We start from the raw sequence: 24,039 nt of genomic DNA on the forward strand, positions 1-24,039 counted from the left end.
AACCCTTTCTCACCCTATCTCCTACCAATGGTAGCCAGGAAACAATTATAGTTCCTCTGTATACATAGCTAACACATTGATCACAGAATCATAGAATATTAGGGGTTGGAAGGAACCTGGGAAGATCATCTAGTCCAAACCCCTGCCAGAGCAGGACCACCCAGAGCACATCACACAGGAACTTGTCCAGGTGGGTTTTGAATGTCTCCAGTGAAGGAGACTCCACAACCTCTCTGGGCAGCCTGTTCCAGTGCTCTGTCACTCTCACAGGAAAGAAGTTTTTTTCTGATGTTTACGTGGAACCTCCTCTGCTCCAGTTTGCACCCATTGCCCCTTGTCCTATCACTAGACATCACTGAAAAAAGCCTGGCTCCATCGTCCTGATACGCCCTCTTAACATATTTGTAAACATCAATGAGGTCTCCCCTCAGTCTCCTCTTCTCCAAGCTCAAGAGACCCAGCTCCCTCAGCCTTTCATCATAAGGGAGATGTTCCACCCCCTTCATCATCTTTGTGGCTCTGTGCTGGACTCTTTCAAGCAGTTCCCTGTCCTTCTTGAACTGTGGGGCTCAGAACTGGACACAATATTCTAGATGCAGCCTCACCAAGGCAGAATAGAGGGGGAGGAGAATCTCTCTTGACCGACTAACCACACCCTTTCTAATACACCCCAGGATGCCATTGGCCTTCTTGGCCACAAGGGCACATTGCTGGCTCATGGTCATCCTCCTGTCCACCAGGACCCCCAGATCCCTTTCTTCTACACTGCTCTCCAGCAGGTCAGCCCCCAACCTGTACTGGTGCATGAGGTTGTTCTTCCCCAGATGCAAAACTCTACACTTGCCCTTGTTGAACTTCATCAGGTTTCTCCCTGCCCAAGTCTCCAGCCTGTCCAGGTCTTGCTGAATGGCAGCACAGCCTTCTGGTGTGTCAGCCACTCCTCCCAGTTTAGTGTCACCAGCAAACTTGCTGAGGGTACATTCTGTACCCTCATCCAGGTCGTTGATGAAGATGTTGAACAACACCGGTCCCAGTACCGACCCCTGAGGGACTCCACTAGTCATAGACCTCCAACTAGATTCTGTCCCACTGACCACAACTCTCTGACTTCTTCCTTTCAACCAGTTCACAATCCATCTCACTACCTGATCATCAAGACCACACTTCCTTAGTTTATCTACGAGGATGCTGTGGGAGACAGTATCAAATGCCTTACTGAAATCAAGATAAACCACATCTACCTCTCTACCATCGTCTATCCACCTAGTTACTTCCTCATAGAAGGCTATAAGGTTGGTCAAACATGACTTCCCCTTGGTAAAACCATGTTGACTGCTCTTAATGACCCCCTGATCCTTGATATGCCTAGAGATAATGCCAAAAACAAGTTGTTCCATCACCTTTCCAGGGATGAAGGTGAGGCTGACTGGTCTATAGTTGGCCAGGTCCTCCTTCTTGCCCTTTTTGTAGACTTGAGTGACATTTACTATTCTCCAGTCCTCAGGCACCTCTCCTGTTGCCCACGACTTACCAAAGATGATGGAGAGTGGCCTAGCAATGACCTCCGCCAGCTCCCTCAGCACCCATGGGTGTGTTCCATCCGGACCCATGGATTTATGGATGTCCAGATTGCTTAACTGATCCCTAACCCAATCCTCATCTACCAAAGCAAACTCCTCCTTCATCCTGACTCCTTCTGGGTCTTTAGGAATCTGGGGCTCCTAGGGAGAGTCTGCAGCAGTAAAGACAGAGGCCAAGAAGGCATTCAGCACCTCTGCCTTCTTTATATCCTCTGTCTCCAGGGCACCCACCTCATTCAGCAGTGGGCCTGTATTGCCTCTAGTGTTAGTTTTATCTGCAATGTATTTGAAGAAGTCCTTTCTATTGTCTTTGACCTCACTTGCAAGATTAAGTTCCCAAGGAGGCCTTAGCTTTCCTAGTTGCCTCCCTACATCCTCTGGCAACAGTCCTATATTCCTCCCAAGTGGCCAACCCCACCTTCCATGATCCATAGATTCTCTTTTTCCATTTGAGTTTGCCCAGCAGTTCCTTGTTTATCTATGCTGGTCTCCTGGCTCCCTTACTTGATTTCCTACCCACTGGGATGCTCTAATCCTGAGCTTGAGAGAAGTGGTCCTTGAATGTTGACCAACTATCTTGAGCCCCTTTACCACCTAGTACCCTTTCCCATGAGACTTCCCTTAACAATTGTTTGAAGAGGCCAAAGTTGGCCCTGAGGAAGTCCAGGGTTCTGCTGGGTATTCTGTTCCTCCCACACAGGATTCTGAACTCCACCATCTTGTGATCACTGCAGCCCAGGCTGCCATTGACCGTCACCACTTCAGCCAGACCCTCCTTGTTGGAGAGTACAAGATCCAGCAGTGCTCCTCTCCTGGTTGGTTTGTCCACCATTTGTATCAAGAAGTTATCATCAATGCACTGGAGGAACCTCCTAGACTGTGAATGGCTGGCTGTGTAGGCCTTCCAGCAAATATATGGGTAGTTAAAATCCCCCATGAGGACCAAGACCTGTAATTGCAAGGCTGCTTTCAGCTGCCTGAAATTATGCTGAAGACATGTAGGCAGCAAACCCACTGTAGTTAATACCACCCCCCCTTTCTTCTATAAGCCATAAGACAGAAAACGCACATCCTTGTCTGAGTGCCATATAGAAAGCAAACTCCCTTAAAGCCACTTCAGCCCCATGAAGCTTTCTTATATAAGTTTAATAGTTTCTACCCTCATCCTTATAATGGGCATATGCTTGACCAGGTAAAATAACCTACTTTTTTCATTGTATTTTTGCCAATATACTCAACTGTTTGATGTCCTGTTCTTAGTCATGCCATGGTTTTAGTATAATGTTTGTTGTGCTTTCAACACAAACTCAATTCCGTTTTTCACTGCTTATAGCTTCCTGAAAAAGAAGATATATTTAGAACTCTTAAAATTTGTTTTCAAGTTCCACGTTTCACTCCTCTCCCTTAAGGCTAGCAAAATCCCACAGAGATTTTTTTGGTTTTATTCGAATTTTCAGCTGGCTGCATTCAGGCACACATCATATTTTTGCAAAGATATTTGCATTCAGAAACAACCTCAAAAAACGGCTAGAAGTGAATGAAATCTCCAACCTGCCACTGACATAGTCCTCTGGAAAGCTGCCTATGATGTCTCTAAAGAGATTAGAATGAGATAGGGTCCCTGCGAAGACATTTGAAAATAGACTGCTCACAGAAGCTGCAACAAATGAAGGCTGGATCACACTGAATTCTCCAGATGGATTAAAAGTGGGCAAGAGGAAGGAGACAGGGAACTGTGAGCAGACTTGCTCCTCCCAGCAGCCCCCAAAGCACAGATTTTTAATGGAGTTCAAAGAAGCACTAGCTAGGCTTTTCCAGAATAGGAGTGGTGGGATTTTCTTCTGTAAAACCAAATCAACAAACTGGTTTTTTTTGAGGGAGATACCACTGCCTTCTGTTGGTTCTTTCTCCCTTCTTGTGGCACTGGAGCAAAGCATTTTGGGATACCCAAGCATATCCCTCCTGTCCAACTATTCAGGGTCAATCTCTGACTTCCATGTTGCCTCTTACATATTGTTTCTATACAACAAGTGTATAGGTTATATGACTATGTTGTATAAATAATTATTTATAAACATAATTAACTTTGCTCTGAGACTTGGAACACTAAACATGCATGTATGCAGTAGCCCTTCTTACTCTGTAATTCCACAATAATCATTGCTATATCTACTTCAGTGTGCACTATACTTTTTTAAATCTAAGGGCATAAAATAACAATATGTATTTTCATTATGTAAGGTACAAAATATTTTAAAAGTCAAGAAATGCAAAATCAGAATTTCTGGAACAGTAAATGACAGCACTATTATCACCAGCTGATGTGAGAGACACAATAAAGGACTTAGCACTCAGAAATAATTCTCTCTACTTCATAATGTTATACCTGTATTCATACATTTATGTCCCATACTTGTACTGTTGTCTTTCAAAAATGTTGTGATTATATGAAAATAAGAAAAGTATGATTGTTCCTCCTAAATAAAGCTCTTGATTCAGAATCAAGTGTGATTTTTCTTCTATGCAAATCTTAAGAACTGGAGAACTCTCAGTCTTGGTTTAGAGGAATCTTTTATGAGTCAAAGTCTACTCACATATTCTTCACTTAACTTTTTAATTGCAATGTTTATATAATTATTAATTTTAACATCCTTTATAACACATTAAAAGAAAATGCTTCCAGGAGGAGAAATAGAATCTATATACCCATACAAAGCTAGTGGAGCTGCAGAAGAAATCAAGGAACATATATTAAGTTTTTCTATTGCAAGTAGATCACAGGCTTAATTCTGGGGGAAAAAAATCAAACAAAAAAAAAACAACAAAAAACCCACACACAACCAAGCAAAAAACAAACCAACCAACCAACCAAACAGAAACAAAACAAACAAAAACAAGAAACAAGCAAAACCCAAACAAACAAAACCCCCAAAAAACCAAACCAAAACACTTTCACGTAGTCAAAAAACAGAGATGTCAGAATTTACTGTAAATTTAGTACCTTGACTTGACTCAGTAGTTTGAGGCAAACATGCTGATAGAACATTATTCCCAGCAGGTAAGATGTATGCCTTTTAAATGCTATGCAGATTGGCTTAGCATCCATTACTGCAAAAGATTTAGCTGAAAAACATATTTTTCCTGAAAATACTCATTAGAAACAAATGTGTCAAGTGATGCTAGGAAGTTACTTTTGTATTCATTATTCATAACTGTGCATGTGCATATATATATATATGCATATGCATAGAGAGAATATATGCATATATATCACTACAGGAGACATCCACATTTAAAAATTTGTTCACCCTTATACTTTGAGTAATCATGTTGGCTTTTTCTACACAAAGTTCTCTGTGGATTTACAAATGTGGATTTTTTTTCTCCCCTGGCCTTTAAGACATTAAAAGGAGTTGTATGAACAAATCAGATAACCAGATTTAAAGCAAACAGGCAATTTTTGCTGGGAAGACATCACATGGTACAAACTGAGCAGGCCAGACTTAAAAACCTTTACATGACTTGCAGATAGGCCCTAAAAAGTCCTCACTATCACTATTTTGCTGAAACACAATGATGTAAATTAAATGGATACAAAGCCCATTTCTTAAACTTTGTACAAGAATTAATGAAAACAGCCACTTCCAGATCACCATCTCAACAATGACAAATGTATCTGCTTAGGTAGTCATAGGTACTGGGGGAAAACCTCCCACCAGCTTTACAGAAAGAGACAAAAAAAGAACACAGTTCTCCCCTGACCTGAACCAGGTAGATGGTTTATAACACTTCATTTAGCATGAATCTCCCTTTTCCCTTTTCTGGGCATGAAAACATGAAAGTAAGTTACTCTCATGTAAGTGTACAACCCCTTGAGGTCACTGGCATTTCAGCATAGATGTAACATTCCCTGAGTTAGCTTATATCACACCACCTGAGAAATGGGTTAATGCACCGGTAGATCAAGCTGTCTTGGTATAAGCAAGATGAAAGTACATGATGTACACCCTAAAAGTACTCCAACTACTGTATGTTCCAGGCAAACATATCCCTGGATGGCCCCAGGTTAAATCCCTGGTGTTTTCAAGCTTCTCCGTTTCACACATAGAGCTTGCTCATTCAAATGTAGGAGCTGAAGCAAAATTTGCTTCAGCATTATGCTTTGGGCTTCCTCTGTTCGCTTATGTGTCCCTGTTTTGAAAGGAATTTTAACTAAGCTACAGGAAGTCAACTCTTGCTCCAGAAAACTTACCCATGTTGGAGATTTATAGTAATACAGCTAAGTAATGTTTCTACTGGATTATGATAGAATAATCAGCAAAAGCAGAAATAATATTGAATATGGACAAGATCTAAGGAATTTACTGAGAACTGCAGAAGGTAGCATGCATATATATATTGGTATATGTATATAAGCACATAAACACACAGTTTAATTGTAGCAGCCAAAGAATTTACTGCGTATCCACAAAAGCCACGGTAACTGCCCAGGTCCACATGCCTACCTCACAGCATATAGGAGAAAATACAACCTCTTTAATTGTTAAGGAATTATTTTACATATCCCACATGTTAAGCACACAAATGGACACTTAACACATCTCACCAGATTCCAAGCCACTGGCTCATTCATGCTCACTGGATTGTACATTTGAGCCTCCTCTTCCAGAAGGGAGGCTGATTATTCCGCTACTGTACCTTAACAAGTAGAATAACTAGATAGCAGTGGTTAAAAGCAGATCACAGCAAAAGATGAAGCCCTAGGTATCCTAGCCAAGTTAAACAGTGGATAGTGCCAGACATACTTCTTATGGCCAAGCTGTTCTCTCCTTTCTAAGTTTTTGAACATCTCTTTAAATGTTTTTAGAGATCTATCAGTTTCACACTGAAGGGCCTAAGAACAAAAAGGAAGAGCGTTAGCACCTCTGTGCATTGAATCATAGAATCATAGAATCATAGAATCCTAGGGGTTAAAAGGGACCTCAAAAGATCATCTAGTCCAACCCCCCTGCCAGAGCAGGGTCATCTAGAGCACATCACACAGGAACGCATCCAGGTGGGTTTTGAATGTCTCCAGAGAAGGAGACTCCACAACCTCTCTGGGCAGCCTGTTCCAGTGCTCTGACACTCTCACAGTAAAAAAATTTTTTCGAATATTCACCTTGAACCTCCTATGCTCCAATTTGTATCCATTACCCCTTGTCCTATCACTGGTCAACACTGAGAAAAGCCTAACTCCATCTCCCTGACACTCACCCCTTACATATTTGTAAACATTGATGAGCTCATTGAGTTATTCTTGTGGGAATGCAAAACAAAGCAGATCCATAAAGGCAACAGTCACTAGAAGCAATGACAATTTACAAGTCCTCGTTTGCATATGCCTCTTCAGTGGCCAGTTCCCTGAAATATGTCTGGGAACTGACACAGATACTACATGGAGTCAGCAAAATTCCTGAGGGCATCCAGGGTTGCTATGCACTCCTGTAACTTCTTCACCATTCAGGTGCATGTCCATTTTCCTTAAAACCTAGGAACTTCATTTAAATATTACTTTCATCTTAGAGACAGGTGTTTAGCAAATGGCAATTGGATTTTCACAATAATATGCAATTGCTTACGTAAAGTCCATTGCTTCTTATTTCAGCTTGGCAAGTCACCACTAAAAATCTCGTAGCAGGAGATTTTCCTTGCTGAAAGTATGAGTTTGTGGCTCTAAGTGTGTGGCAAGGAGCCAACTTGTACTAGTTGCAAATGCAACAGTTATGCTGCATTGCAAAGACAAAAAATAGCAGAGCACTGTTTTTTTATGTAGCACTTACAGTAACAGGCACTCATTTTAAAAGCCAGTTTTGACCACAGAAGGGAAATCCTGCTGCACTATCATGTATGCACACGTGTAATTGCCAAAATCAATGACTAGTAATTAAAAGTCAGGTAAAATAACCCTCTAACAGATATTCTTTCTACTGCTCTGAAGATTTGCAACCAAATGTACTGATGTCATAGCTCTGCTGAGGTATTCTTTTTTCTATCTCTTTCTCATTTGGTGGTCAGAGGTTTATAACAGCTGACTTTCAGAAAAGACATTTGATCCTTTGAAAACCTTTGTCCTCTGTGAGAAAAAAGCTGGAAATAAGAGGAGAACAGGATTGTTTCTCAGGTACTTATCACTCAATATGACACACCAATTAGTAGATAAATGCTCTTGTCAGGTCACTGATGACATGAGTTAGGAGTTTAACTAATACAAGAGAAGTTCAGAATGGAGAAAATGGAACGGAGAGAACTTGCAGTGCTGACTGAGAGTCAGACAGACATCAACTGGTGTTTTGCTATTAATTTCCTAAGATTAACGATGTTTGCTGGAGCTTAGTAACATATACTTAGAGTGTATGGCATACAAGATACATGCACAGAGTTTTTCTTAAAGTTTAAGCCAAATTTTAGAACAACAACAACCCCAACTTAACTCTTAGCAACATATGGTTAAATTCCTAAACAGCCATCTGCTTTCCTAAGCATCCTTCAGCATGATTACATGAAACACAATTGTACACATACTGTTTTTATAAATCAGGGTTCTGCTTTAAGAATGAAGAAATCACTTTAGGAGCATAATATTTAGTATGTAATTTTTGGAGAATGTATCTTTAGGGATTGAGTTTGATACAAAAAATAAATTACTAGGAATGCCACAGAAAAGATGACCTGTGCTCAATGAAGGCACTGTTCCCCTCATAGCTCTATTTTTTTCTGCTAAAAAAATAATGTCTAACTGGTTTTTGCTTGCAATGTTTTGAAATCAGTCACCTCCACTTTGATAAGCCAAAAATAATAATTTAGTGTGTCTCTGTAAAAGCTGCATTGCAGATATGTAAAACACATGAGTACATTCAGGAATACCCTATACCACCTGACAACATAGGGATGGGTTTTGTTCCTTTTTGTGTTCTTTCTTTCATATGAACATCAAACAACACATTTATGTGAGTGTCCACATGTTTATGCACATGTGCACACACAGATACTGGCAACTGAGGCTATTAACTTACATAGATCAAACAGAGAAAGAGATCTCACTGGACCTACACAACATCGTGGCACACCATGATGCTTGGCAAAATTAGAGATAGAAGCTTACAGCAGAAGACATTGCAATCATAAAGAAGGGAGTTTAAAAAACAACATCTTTGCCAGTACCTGTTCCTGCTGGTCCACTTCCTTGATTGCCTAGAGAATACATCAATTTGCATGAGGGAATATGTTGGGGTGAAGACTCCCAGCTACCACAGCTATAACAATTTCACAACAGCAATCACATGGACCTACTTGTACCTGCACAGATGACTCTGTTCTACTTTTCTGATTAATGCAGACTGTGGACATCTTCCATGAAAACTTAAAATCTTAATGGGCACTGTGGCTCTTTTGCAAAGTCAGCAGGAGGGTTTGCACATTTCTAAACAGCATAATGGAAAACACTGTTTAACAAGTCACGAACTGTAGCTGGAACTATGGCATTTATTTCCTCCCTGAAGAATAATTTTTTTTTTCTGAATTTGGTTGTGTGTTTTCACCTACATCCATACAGTTACACAACACTGCTATCCCAGAGGCTACCAGGAATTTGCCACATGGAAGCTAAGCACTGAATAAATGCTGATAGAGAAGGTAAAATGAATGTCACAAATATGTATATGCTGCCCATATACATACAACACAATTCCTACATGATCAAATATTCTAACTCAGTCTGGCAAAAAAAACAAAAGGTGAATGTAAGACTAATTATTCTGTGGCCAGAGACAGTTAAAAAAAAAAAAAAAGAAAAAAGAAAAGAGAGAAAAAAAAAAGGATTCAGTTAGATTAATCATAAATAATTAGGCTAACAGTAAAAGCCCATTCTTTCATTAACTCCTGGTTTGACAGACCAAATCGATTCATTCCTGAATCCTGCAGGATCCTAATAAGATTCATCTAAAAACGGAGCCATGCTTCTTCAGTTATCTCTACCGTGAAGACACTCAGAAATCAATTTTGTGGCCATAAGTGGACACTTCCTTTTTTCGAGGAAACATAAAAGCGATGGATTAAGATACATTCAAGCATCACATGCCAAACAAATACCTGAATGAACAGTGCGGATCAGAGCTCACACACTGATGCAGGGGTTGAATCTCAATGGTTATGAATGCAATCCAATGTGAAGGAAACCTGTTTTCAACAAAGCAGATACACCTAGACTGTGAAAGAAAGTCTGCATCTACAAATCCTCCCTTCTGATTATGCCTGACATACACAGCAGGAAGGGGTATAGGAAGCAATGCCTTGAATTCCCCTGCATACAATCTTCAGCTTGCAGACAGCTCTTCTTCCTACATTTCATTTTCTGTTCCTTTTGTATGCCTCCCAGATGCAAATTTAATTTTTGTTTTTATGTTGATTATCCCAGAATCTAGAATTTATACTGAGTACCACTGTAGGATTTTTAGAGGGTTATGAACAAAGCTACCATGGAATTATAGAAAAAAAACTATTTTGACAAGAAAAAGGAAGTACCACAAAAAAATGACACTTTCTTTATATTTGAAGGCAAAATTGCTTGCTTTAAAAAAAGCTTAAAATTGCACTGATGGAAGCAGTTGTAAAAGATTGTCTATGGCTAATAACAACATATGATATAGTTGAAAAGAAATACACTTATCTTACCCAAAGCATAAAATATTTGCATATAAACTACCTTTTTTACATTTTTCTTTTACTAGAGGAGAATTATACAGAAAAATGTATTCAACTGATTTGGTGTCTGTGTCACTTGATACTGAAATGTAATTTATATCCTAAATATTTTTTAAGATATTGTAAATTTTTTTTTTTACTATAACTCAATGGTTCTTTCCTTTTTTATGCAAAAGTATGGTTTTACATCAAACTAAAGACAGAGATAAAAAATCAGCCATAATAAATAAATAATTTTAAAAATATATAAAAAAATCATATGACAGCATCCAATAACTAAAAACAGAGAATAAGCTTTTGATACACAGGTCTTGTGTGAAAAAGACTGCTGAAAAGATTCAAAGTGCAAAGAACCCCTGATATGTAAGAAGAAATATGGTAATTTAAGGCTCTGCCCACAATTTCACTATTTTTTCTGTTCAGATAGCATTCTGCAAATCCTATACTCATATGAGAATAATAATGGGGAACTGTGAAACATATAGATAGGAGAATGAATATGGGGTGTAAAGGGATTTAATAAAAAAGGAGGAAGTCATGGCAGTGATGTGAGGTTTGCAGAATGGCGACAGCGAGGATGAGGAAGCAGCACTAGTGGGTGTGTGAAAGGAAATTATGTGAGACATGAGAATATTGTCCTCTTTGAGCCTGAGGCTTTGTCCTGCTGAAACACAGTTACTTTGTAAATTAGATGTACCTTAAAGCTGTAGTGAGGAGACATAGAAAAAAAGAGATGAGGTGAAAGGAAAAGGGGAAGGGAAAAACACGGTACTATAACAGCTAGGTTTTCTGAATTTGAAACAGTCATGTGTACTGCACATACCTGCTAAATGAATTTACATCCCACTGTTGCTTTATAATGCTTTCTTGGTTTAAGTTTATTTAATCTTTGTTAGTGAGATGTAGGCCTAACTCTTGATGACATTGCAGATATAAAAATAAGCAACAATGCATCATGCACTTCCTCCATTAGAAGTCAACATTAAACTCAGCAAGCACTCTACATACAGCCCCCACCTACAAATGAAACTAATATATTCACAGCAGCATCTACATTTTTAAATGTTACTCAGGAAAATTATTTAGCTTAACAAAACAGAAGCATGAAAATACAGGGAGTTTTACACACTATATGCATTAAATGTTCCTTAAGGTAAATATTGGAGTAAAATTACACTGTGTACCTATATGCATGCTGCCTTTGAAATAAATTTTACTCTTTATAAACTAGTAAGCATCACTACTGAATTATGAGCATGTTTAATGTTTAGTCATTACTCTGCTACTGCACGGATTAAAGGTAAGAAAGAAATAACCTATCAAAACAAAGTCCTAACACAATTTGTATTTACACAGTTTTGTGTAGCTGACTTTGAGATTTGGAACCATTTCATAATTTGCATAGTTTACTATTCTAAGAAAACAATGTTTATATATATATATTTTTTAAATAATCTCTCGTGTTTTAAGTGTGGTGTGTTCTGATGAGAATTTCTGAGATAAATGTTCAAATTTAATTACTATGTGTACTCATTTCTTGCCCATTTTCCAGTTCCAGATTCATACCACAGCCTCTAAATATCCTCACATCCAGCTCCAACCACTCAGTCCTCTGCTTCTGTGCTTCTGAATAGAATTCTCTGAGTCTGCCGTGCAAAGCTGTTCCACCTGCAGGAGCCAGCAGAGCAGCTGCGGGTCGAGCAGTGACTTGCACCCCCAGGTGGTCTCTGCTCGCTCTCTCGAACGCGGCTTAGAGTTGGTGCAGAGCCCAGATGGGGCACAGTGGCAGAGCGAGGAGCAGGGCACTCCACCTCATTGCAGGAGGAGGTAGAAAGGAAGACAACCACAAGCGTCAGAGTTTTGAGGATATTCCACCTGTCCTATCAAACAAGGAGGAGGAGTAATGTTTATAAACTAAACCTGGTAGATGAGCAGTGAGTACCTCCAAGATGAGTAAACCTGAAATTCTGGCTGTCAAGTGTCCTGTGCTTACTTGGCATATATATTCCTTAAGAGGTTACTGAGATATATTGTGTACCAGAGGGGTATTCATTCCGATTTCATGTGAAGGCAAGCCTAAATCTGAATAACTATGTTTTAAAGTCTCTTTCAAGGAAATGACCTTCCAAATTATCAGTAAGAATAATTTCCAGAATATTTCCTTCCAGATAAGAGCCTTTAAAGATTACCATTTACTATATTCTAGCACAGTAGGGTTTGCAGTACTGTGCTAAATAAAACATACTGCAATTTGTGGGGTTACTTTCTAGATGAAGGTTGCTATGAATGGAGTATCTATTTAGCTTGTATCAATCACTGCAACATCACCATCTCTACTGGTGGAGCAGGGCAGAGCAGACATTATTTTCAGGTCTTGTTTCAACACTGTTCAGAGATACCAGAGCTGTAATCCTTGATCTGAAATTATCTCTCTCGCTCAGCAGTCTGCTGACCACAGCTGACCACTCTGGACACAGAGTTCATTGCAATCTGAGAGCCCCGTCAAACGTTCTCTGAATAAACCAGTAATTTAGGAGGACACAAGAGGTATTAAGATTGAGAAAGCAGGATATACTGTTAAAATACCCATGATTTAACTGTGCTAAAGTATTACTAATGTGTTCAGAAAAGGGAGAAAATAAAAGAGCAGCTAGAGAACATATCTTGTGAATCCTTTTCTCCTGCAAGGAAAAGTGAAGATGAGAAGGTATTAAAACACCAAAAGTGTCACAAGTTTGTGAAACTATTCGTTTTTCAGGAAAGCCGTAATATTCTGTATCCAGTAGGAAAATTTCAATAGAAACAAAAGTTCTGAAAATAAACCTTACCCATGCTTCTTTTTGAATGTTGCTATTTGGGCAACATAAAGCTGAGAGAGAGTATTTTGAAAAGAACAATAAATATGATACTGTTGATACAAACGGAAAAGGCAGAGCAGAGCCCATGTGTGCTTTCTAGCTGTCTAGCTAGCTGGAGAGAAATCTGTTTTACCTTCCTGCTGGAAACACGGCTGTGCAACCAGCCTTGAAGAAAAGAAAAAAGGGCTGCTATATTCTTTTGCATCCAATTAGAAAAAAATATGTTTTAAAAACAGACAGAAGTCCTTACCTCCCCTCTTTTCTTTAAATGAGAGTATTTGAAAGATTTGCATACAAAAACACTTGAGCATTCTTAACTGCAGTACATCTGGCAATTATCTTACAAGAGAAGGCATTTGTTTTAGCCAATTGCCAGAGGCTTGGCATTACCAAGAGAAGTAGAAAGCATTTGAATGTACAGAAGAAAAGAGATATTCCAGCTTTCTACCAGCTACCTTGAACATACTTCACGTTTAATTTCACCCTGTTGCCACAGGCACTGTGTTGTTATGACAGCTGATCTGCCATTGAATAGCTGTAAAGGAAAATCAACAAAGGATCGCTTCAGCGATTTTCAGTGCAATTTACTGGAGCTTGTATCTTGCGGCTGCTGCCGCCTGTCGGGGTAATGACACACGATCGGTGATTAAAGTGCAAGTCCCTGAATCAAAGCTTAGCCAATGGTCTGAAGAGGCAGAAAACAGCATCCAGACCCTGTTCATTTTTCATAATAGGAGGACCTCATTAGGAAAAAAATGGGCTGTTTTACTAACAAGAGGAAGTGCTTGTGGCTAGGGAGAACGATCATGTTTCCAAGATGTACTGTGGCTTTCTTACAGCATCTTTTAGACTGCGAAATTAATGAAAGTAAATAAGTAATTAAAACAGATAGTGTTATGGTCCATCACCACTGACTTGGAATTTAAACAGAGCTGTACTATCACTTGTTTACATCCTCGTATTTAACACAGTTTTTGCCTTTGCCAAGAAAAAACTGGTGAGGGAGAGCTGCCTGTCATGGGGGTAAGGGCAAAGGTATACAAGGGCAGCTTACCACCTCATGAGAAAGAACATTTTGGGATACAAGAGTAATTTCAGTTCACCAGAATTATTTTTAGTTTCTTTTACCTTACTCTTTTGTTCTGAAAAGACATACAAGTCAGATTATTTTTACCAATTTTGACCAAATTTGTTCATCGGACAAAAATGTACTCTACCTAAGTATGAAGAAGCATATAAATGAAAAGTCCTTTGCTTAAAGATGGCAGAGAGCTGGGATAAGAAAACAGTAAAAGAGCACTCAGCAAGACCAAGGGAATATGTTTTGTTTTGCTACAGCAAACAATATTTACAGACCATGAGACTGTGAAAAATTGAGCAAAGACAGATTAAGAAATATCAAAATAACTGGGCTCAGGTGTATTTGACATAGTATGACTGCTTGTGGGGAACGGTCCATCTTCTCTCCCCCCAAGTAAGACTAAACAAAATGCCTTTCAAGCCAGCAAAGCCAGAGTGGCGCCTTTTTACTGATTTAGCCAAGGACAGACTGGAACAGGCCTCTTGCTCTACCAGATAACTCCACAGCAAGAAAAACAGCATAAGGGTTACGATAACTGGCAGAAAAATGGACACTAGGTTAAAGATGCCTCTGACAGAGTATGTACCTGGCCAGTGCTAATTGGCTAATTTAAACAGTGGTACTTTCTCAAACAGTGACTGCTGATCTATAAAAGAGGGCAAGATCCGCAGGCCGGTGCTCTCTGCCTGACCGGGACAAGACCCTGCTGCAGCACCTGGACCTGCCTGGAACGCCAGCCTCGTTGTCCGGAGAGGGAAGGGGGGGCTGCCCCATGACCGCTGCCTGAAGGAGAGAAAAAGTGGGGGGGGCTGCCTGTGCCCGCCTAAACCAAACTGGACCAAAGTAGGAGCCTGCCCAGCCTGCATTCGCCACCTACTTCGGGACTGAAGCGCCGCGTGTGACCCTCGGGCTCATTCACAAACCCCTCCACACTGGGGGGGGAAGTCACGGAAACATCCTGAGAGCTGGTAACCCCCAATACCGGCCCACGACACTGCTGCTCTATCAGCATTTTTTGAAGGTGTTAGAGATGGTGGTTTTTGTCTTCCTTCACAATATAGCATGGATAATCTATCTTTGCAAATGCAGAACAGGCAATGCTGCCCTTACTGACATCTTGTGGGATACATGCATTTTTAAAGAGAAATTGGACACAAACAGAAGGATACCATCTATGTATAAATACTATTCTTTTCATACACAAGGTAAAGTAACAATCAGACAGACCTCAACATTCCTATATTCTCAACAAGAAATATTTTCCTAAAGGCTAAAATGAGAATTCAGGGGTCCCTAGTAAGCAGAGCACAATGATTTCTCATTGCTAGAGAAAGCTTGCTGGCTTTACTACAGGTGTTACAGCAAAGCAAACTTCTTTGACTGGCCACGTGGGAAGTGTGCCTTTATCCTGCCCAGATAAAGCTTCATGGAGGAAGCCAGGCATAGACTTCCATGAATTAAATTAAAAAAAAAAAAAAAATGCTGCAGTGTGTCAGCCACACTGTGGACCAACTTTTAGCTAGCAGTGGAGGAAATAGCTTCACTATATTAGAATCCCTTTCCATAAGCATCTTTGGGGCTTGCTTTTGCTTATAACTACTATTATCTTATATTTCTTTTGCAGTAGTAGCTGGTTATGTGCTCAGGACCTCTTTGTTCCATGAGTTGTCTGAAGATGAAGCAAAACAAATCTTGCTTGGAAGAGGTCACAGTCAATGTGGAAGAAAGGGACTACAAGAGGCAGAGGCAGAAGAGGCACAGGGTTGTGAATCACCACAGCAAAGACCCAGGGTAGCTGCAGAAACAGGGCAATAGACAAACTTTTACACCATGACCAGGCTCCCTTTCCCAAACAGCCTCTTCTTCTGTTATTCCACCAGCTGTCAAAGATAAACATTTTAGAAGTTTTTAAAAAAATGTTTCAGTGGTGAAACTTAGTGTTAAAAGTATTAGCTGGGATTAGTATGTTCCTACTAGAAGAAGGTGTGGGTCTGTCTAACAGCTTTAGATTTATGTATTAAACATTCAGTGCAAATAGTTAAGAAGCATATTTGAGAGGAAAGTGAATGAAGCAATTCTGTTTTCTTGGCAGAAGGATTTGTTGGAAATGTTTTGGTGCTCAGATTAAAATTTCTGTCTCCACACTGACATGAAAATAAGTGATGGATTTAGGATGGGGCAGAGCTAACATGACTGCCCCTAACAGATTATTTACACAGGAACATATATACCTTAATGAAAGCTTGCTTTTCAGGTGGGATCTTTTTCTCAATACTGTTCTATTATGTTATATATAGCCCTGAAAGTGGAATTAGGAAGTGTGACGTTTATTCAGATGAAGGCAGGCAGTCAGTCCATTCTAAGCAGACATCTCTTCCCTTGTGACTCCCAGACAACCTTTAAATAATTTTAGTTCTTCTTTTCATGTTAAAGGTTCATTATCTTTTATAGAAATTCTTTAGAAGTCTTCTCATCCCAAGCACTAGGAGTCATTTCTCAAGACAGCACTAGATTCCATATTCCAGATCTCTCTCATAATTTTCTAATGCTGTATGTCTTGGTGAATAAGGAATTTGAGAACTACTTATCCTTGCATCAGAAGAAGAGGGAAAAATCACTGATAATGAATCTCATGTCTATTTATTGAAAAGAAAGGGGGAAGGATAATAGCTGCTAAGTGAAGATTCTCTGCTTTCATGGCTGCCATTCTAGCCCTATGGTTCCTGATTCAGCATCGACTGTGGCAGCGCTTTCTTTTCATATTTCTGTTAGCATTCCTGAAGCCTCTTTCTTTTCCTTTCAGCTTTTTTCTTTGCATTCCCTCCTCATACAATCTCCCTTCAAGCAAGAAGCTGGACCAGCTTCTCTGACATGAAGCTATCATGCAACAAACACTGAGGCATTAAATAAATGTGTATCTGGAATTACTATAATTTCCTTCTTAGCACTGAGTGTCTTGTTTAACAAGGCAAGTTTGTTTATATCTTGAGCAGGCTTTTTATTTTTAAAAAAGTGTCAATTTAGAGGCAGAAAGTTATAGAAGTGTATTAGGTATTAATGTGTATTCTGTCCACTCCTGAACTACCAAAACTGAAATTTGTCTACTCTTTTGACATCAAAGTCAATAGCTTTTCTGTTTACATACAGGTGACACTGGAAAATCTGGAGGAATAAAGCATTCAGTCTCATTTAAGAGAACTGTCACAGGATCTGTGAAAGGCAAAAATTTATCCTGTTACTAACAGAGCAGGTGAAAACTTTTATCAAAAACGGAGAAGAATCATCTGTGCATATGAGGGGGTTTTTTAAGTTCACAGTGTCCTGGTCTCAGCTGAGATAGAGCGAATTTTCTTAGTAGCTAGAATAGTTGCTGTCTGGGGTTAAACCACTACACCTGTCAATGGTTAGCATCTGCATACATGATGTGTCTGTGGTACAAGGGGCAGTTAAGAAGTGAAGGAAGCAGCTGTAAAGGGACTGCTGCTGTGTCTTTTTCTGATAGGCAGTCTAGCTTCATGATCAGTGACTAAATCCATCTAAGCCACTCTACTTTTTTATCAGATAATTTGAGTTACTGCTCATGGACAACCCACAGAAAGGTTGAAGGAAGGTGGAAGAAACTGTGTCATGTGGAAGCCATAACACGATGTATATATACCAATCTTTGTTTTTATGTTTTGGAAGACTGTTTCTTACCAACTTTTTCACCCAGAAACAACTGCCTGGGTCAGATCTTACCCTCTGCCTCTGAGTAAAGATGCATTCAGGATTTTCTTGTGGAGCAGCATCAACAAACTAAGAACACTGAGAACATAATGAAGGAAGCGCAAGGTTTTTATCTAGTAGTAGAGCTATACCTGAAGTTCAGGCTTATAGGGGAGAGGGAAGGGAGCCAGAATAACCACAGAGAAAAAGAAATCAACAAATGACATTATATAGCACCAGTGAGAATAAAGGCAGGTCCAGGCCCTCACTCTGGAGTCACTCCACCTGACAAGGTCCAAGCATTGTGTGCCATACTCTTGCCACCACAACAGGGGATCCAGCTACACCTGAAGCCCACCATGGCACACTTCCCCAAAGCAGTGTGTCCTTAATGTGTGCTTGATTAAAGCTAAACCTGGCCCTCTTCTGTGCACACACCAACACACGAATGCATTTGCTTCAACAGCTGTGCTGGGAGCAGGACGTATGTTAGTGTGGATGTGTGAGGGGGTGCAGACGTGCTTGCCTGCTATCTCAGAGCTGGAGGGGTTTTCATTAGATTCAAACAGCAACTGACTCTCCAGGGAAGCTCCTGCTCTTATTTGATAAGGGATGCTCTTTTATCACACATGAAACTGCATGCAGTGATCAGACAGGCGGTGTGCATATCTGCCAAGTGGAGGAAAGCTGGTTTTCTGCAGCTTATTACAGCAGTGCATTGCTACTACAGTTGAAGACTGGACCAAAAATGTCCCGTTATGGAAACTACAGAAGCTGGAACTTCTACTAATCCACAGAGAAAGTATGCAATTAATATAATTGCTTGAGAGTCTGGGATATCATGTTATTTTTTAGAAGATGAAGCCACTATGGTGAATCAGAGTGGAGAAGACATCTGAGGTACTGAGGCTTGCAAATCTACCAAAGTTGGCACTCTTCCTTTCAAAAAACTTTGTTATTAATTCTTTGACATTACAGCAAACAAACACCCCTAAACCTAAACATTAGTGGTCTAAAGTGTAGCTCTTCAATGGAGAATAACTTGGATTTTCCTTCCTTTCAGGAAAAAAAAAAAAAATCTCTTTGTTTTCAAGAACAAACCTTTTTCAAGCTAATTGACATCTCAGAACTTCAAAGCTCTCAGTCCATCTTCAAAAATCCTGCAAACACGAAAGTGCGTGGCTTGGTGACCTCCTTCGATACTGGTCTAATAAATCATCCAGGAACACCTGGCACCCTAGAGTGTCAGTAGACTCTTTTTTCTCTAGTGAGACATTATTTTACCTCTACAGCTTTTTTTTTGCTTGCCCCTCCTGCCCCATAATATTTCCTCTATATTCTCAGTTGTGTTTATGTTTTAAGGAGCTATAGCTAACGTGCACCTAAAAACTGCATTGCTTTTGTCTCTCATGCCTAGAAAGTACAGATAGGTTAAGGCTGTGTATGCAGTCCAGATTCAACAGAATTAGACACATTTCCTGAAAGTTATCTGCCAGTCACTAAGTCATAATGACTACTCTGGTTGTACCTATAGTATCTTAAACTATGTTGTAACATCTTATGGTACCCGTGTAATTGTACCTATAGTATCTATTCATGGTATCTTGAGAATTGTTTAAGGGACTTTTAAATCCATATTTTCTTCAATTTATGAGATTTGTAACAGTTTTTGTGGGTATTTATACTTTGTTATTGTTTTTCTACCCTTGACCAAATAATTTTTTTACTTCCCCTTAATTACTCAGATTTAGCTCATAGACATTATATGAATTTTTGAAATGTTAATCCTTTTCATTTCAGTCCCCTTTTCTCCCTCTACTAAGCAATGCTTGTCATTAACCATACCAACTTCCAGGTGCTACCACATGCAGCTGAATACCAACACTAAATTAAACCCAACAAAATCGAGCCCTCTCCTCTCTCCCTTCCTCACCTCCCTCCCTTTCTCTCCCCCCTCTCCAAACTAAGGATGCAGTAGACAAGCCTTTTTCACTCAACAGTAATATCTGGATCACAGAGAAGTGTTTTAGTTCTTACTTTTAACAGTGAGGTACATGGACTTGCTGACGTCTGCTCCCACATCGTTGCTGACCTTGCAGAGGTAGTATCCACTGTCTTCTTCCAGCACATGTTTAATCAGCAAGGAGCCATTTGTGAGAAGCTGGATACGACCATTCAATGCAATTGGCTGGAACTGAGGAACACCAGCACCTAAAGCAGGAACCCCACAGAAATAGGTTAGTTAGAAAGCAAAGCATCTCAGTTTTGGCTTTTATTTGTGGGGTTTTTCTTTGTTTGTTTGTTTGTTTTAAACAAAGCAGCTACTATAGCTTCCTGTCCTTATGGCTCAATTCAAATAAAATATGAAAGGCTTCTGACATAATCAGAAAAAAATTGAATGGTTCTTCACCAAAACTGAATTAATTATCTGAAAAGAAGAAAGACTTTTGGAATGTAATAGTATCAGTAATCTGCCCATGTTAAAGGTAAAGGGGCAAAAGGAGCGTGAAGCAGGAGTGAAAGAACCAGAATGGGGGAGAGAGAAAAGGAAGGAGATTTTCAGACTGCTCATGGGTAAAAAGGCACATTTGTTGTACATTTAGAGGCTGATAAATTATTGACAATTACAGCTGAACAGTCATACAAGTATGCATCCCTAATGCATAAAGCAAATTAATTTCTTATGACTAAGAGGGATGTCTGTTGTAGTAAACATGGCATACTCAAGGGACCTCTAGGACCTTGTTTACGAAATTCTGGCTAACATGGAAAACTACATCAGTGACTGTGTTGCTTGTTTCCTTCTACAGCTGACTGACTGATGACACATAAAAAACCTCTGTCCTGCCACATCTGTAGCCTCTATTTGTTCAGACAATTTAAAAAAAACAAACCCAAACCAAACAAATATAAAGCTCAGACCACTAATAGGGCATGAGGTAACAATGTTTGGCAGTAATGTAAAAATGGTAGGTCCATAAAAAGACAGGAAACCAAAGATTTCTGTATTGGATTTAAGAAAGAACTTACTTTTTCTTGGACACAAGATACTGGACCATTTAGGGAACAGAGAACAGGATACTGCCATATTGTCAGCATGCCATACTATCCAGAAGACCATTAGAAGTTCAGGCTTTGTCAGCATTAGGACTCTGTAAGTGTACCTTAAGATATGGTTCATGTAACAAAGGGTTTTACAAGCTACTTTGGCAGCAGGAGATGGGATTTTTCAGGGAAGTCATAAGGTAGTCTTCTTCAATGGAATTCTCTTATACCACTTTCTGTACACGAAGTTAATATCTGTCAGCATTAATTACTATACACAGTTGGCTGAATCAACCCAGGAGGAAATACAATGAATAAATACTCTGGGGAATGATTTAGAATAAAACAGCAAGCTTTAACAACTTATGAATACAACATCTAGAATAGTAAAAAAGACCAGACGTGCATACGAAAAATCCTTCTAGTTGTAGAAGAGTTTGCTATCAGGACTTACAGCTGCACTGAAGGTTTGGAGGCCAATATTGTGAACTTAGAAAAGTTAAAGGGATAACATTTTCACAAAACTCAGCTGCTGTTGTTGATTTTTAGCTATTTTAGTCACATGCATGCCCCACTTCCCCCTTTATCTATTTTTTTTCTATAAGAAGCCCTTTTTCCAGTCATTTATTTATAAGGCACATTTTTGCTTTGCTAACTCTGTCTGCAAACTTATGGCCCAAGTAGACAGATGCAAGCACTCACTTAATATATTTTGTCAAATTTAAAATTCTGGAGACAATTTGGTGTTCAGAGAGGGGAAAGGGCTGATACTCCTGAGGGTAGCTATAACTGGGCAAAAGTTTGCAAAGGCTTCTTACTCTTCATACACACTATTACTGCTATTACAGCAAAATCCCTCCTGAGTAGTGACAGCAGTTTATCACACACAACTCCATGGATGAATCTGGAAGAGGACTATATGTTAGTGAACAACAGACTTGTTGAGGTTGAAAGGGCCCCATGTGGTCCAATCCTGTTGCTCAAGCAGGGCCATCTAAAACTGGATGCCCAGAACCATGTCCAGATTGTTTGTCAGTAGCTCCAAGGTTAAGAGTCTACAGTCCTTCCTGGCAACCTGTGCCAGTGCTCTGTCACCCTCAGAGTGAAAATTTCCTTATGCTCAGATGGAGCCTCCTATGTTCAGTCTGTGCCCATTGCCTCTTAAAGTCTGATGGAATTAAACCAACAGATTCTTGCTGATTATGAAGTGTATCTGTTGATCATTGTAATTATTCTTTAGAGACAGCAAGTCCATTTCCATTACCTGTCCTGTCTGATTTACAAAAAAATGAACCTTCTTTTATAATTTTTCACTGACATGAAAAGCCAATGACACTAAGTTGCCTGCAGGTGTACAGATGCCCTTTCTACTCTATTGTGATACCTACAGATGAGCTATGATCTGATTGCTTTACTCCTGCTGGCCTCACCTCAGTAATTATGTCATAATTTTATTTCACAAACCAATTATATAGTCTTTAATAGGGACATATATCTTCTCCCAAATTTTTGTTTGAAAATAAGTTTTACTTAGATCCTAAAGAAAACAAAAATTACATGGAGCATTATATAATTATTTCCTCTCAATAGCACCTAGCTTTGCTTTTTAAAGGGTTAATTCATGCAGATTGGACACAGTTTGGAGACCTTGTTTTCATGCTAAACCAACCACAAGACAACTGGTTGGAAGAGTCAATCTAGCAGGCAGCATACTTTAATTAAAAAGCAGTCAATTTCCTGTGGTTACTTAGGGTCAAGTGGGGCCAGTTTTAATGCTCTGTTACATGAGAAGAAAATGTTAAAGCATTATGTAAAGCACATACTGAATTACTGCTTATGCTAATGCTACCTGACCTCTTCTTTGCTGAAAAGATGATTGGTCATGTTATCATGGATATTGAAGGGGAAAAAAATCAGGCAGATGCTGCCAGTGAACTTTGTTCTGAGGTTGCTTCAACTAAAGCAGTATCTCTTTTCTCTCAGCTTCAGGTCTCTAAGACAGATCAAAAGTCTACCTAACTCACTCTTGTGTCTATGACAATGGCCAGCACTACATGCTTAGGGAAATTAGACAAGAACAGTGTAAATATGACTGATACTTCTCTTATTGCACCCAGCCAGCTTCTGACAATATGATTAAACCAGTAATTTACAGGTGAGAAAGCTGTTACTAAACCAGAATTAATCTGGCCCCACTGATCACAAGAGGAGTCCTACCTTTTGAGTACTTCCAGACAATGGTAGGAACAGGATAACCCTCTGCAGAGCAGTTGAGAATTACAGCTTTTCCATAGATGCCATCCTGGTCACCAGGCTGAACCACAAACCTTGGGGGCACTGCAGGAGGAAGTAAAATCAGCCATGAGAATTTTTGCTGCTTATCAGTTAGCTCAAAACAGCAGAGCAGTCAAATAAGGAGGCACAAAATTTCATAGCTGAAAGCAAAAGCTAAAACCAGCTTTTTGATGACCCTGTGATACAGTAAAGTTGGTGTTACATGATTATTTACTTTCTGTGCACTATCTCAATGTATTTCTTAGGATACAACCTCTCCATGGGAAAGGTTATGAATAGAGTAACAGATAAACTGTCATGGTCAGAAGAGTAATGCTTTCTAACAGAGAGGTTTGACAGGTATTTATGAACAACTGAAGCTTTCTGTGTTTGTTTTGTGTAACTGAACTAGTAAGCTTTAGAAAGATAATTAAATTATGCAGTGTAAATAACACTAAAAAAACCCAGATCTTAATACCAATCAAATTACTTCATATTAAAATTAAGGTGTCTGAACCATAACTTATGGTAGGACTTCACTTTCCAAAAAGCCACAGACAGTTTAAACACAATTTGCTTGCATGATGTCGAAGAGGAAAAGTCTTACTGGACTAGATGTATGTACATCAATGTATACATATTATTAGACTCATTCTAAGGAAGCATAAAACCACTAAAATAAGTCTTTCAGACATAGGCAAGTATGTTTGTATTTATGCATAAATAAAATAATAGATGCTTATCTCAAGGAAAA

At 39.4% G+C, this 24,039-nt stretch overlaps 1 protein-coding gene across 3 annotated transcripts in view; it reads right to left on the bottom strand.

The window, feature by feature from the left end:
- The window catches only part of DSCAM (DS cell adhesion molecule), a 495,043-nt gene that overhangs the window by 128,787 nt on the left and 342,217 nt on the right, over positions 1-24,039 (bottom strand). For all 3 annotated transcript variants that reach the window (XM_051641267.1, XM_051641277.1, XM_051641287.1), the window contains 2 exons: positions 23,229-23,348; positions 20,004-20,177 (listed from right to left, as the gene is read on the bottom strand). In XM_051641267.1, coding sequence (XP_051497227.1) covers positions 20,004-20,177; positions 23,229-23,348 — 294 coding nt within the window. The remainder of the gene's footprint in view (positions 1-20,003; positions 20,178-23,228; positions 23,349-24,039) is intronic.

The sequence above is a fragment of the Apus apus genome, chromosome 1 (assembly GCF_020740795.1).
Source record: "Apus apus isolate bApuApu2 chromosome 1, bApuApu2.pri.cur, whole genome shotgun sequence".
In the NCBI taxonomy this organism is placed as follows: domain Eukaryota; kingdom Metazoa; phylum Chordata; class Aves; order Apodiformes; family Apodidae; genus Apus; species Apus apus.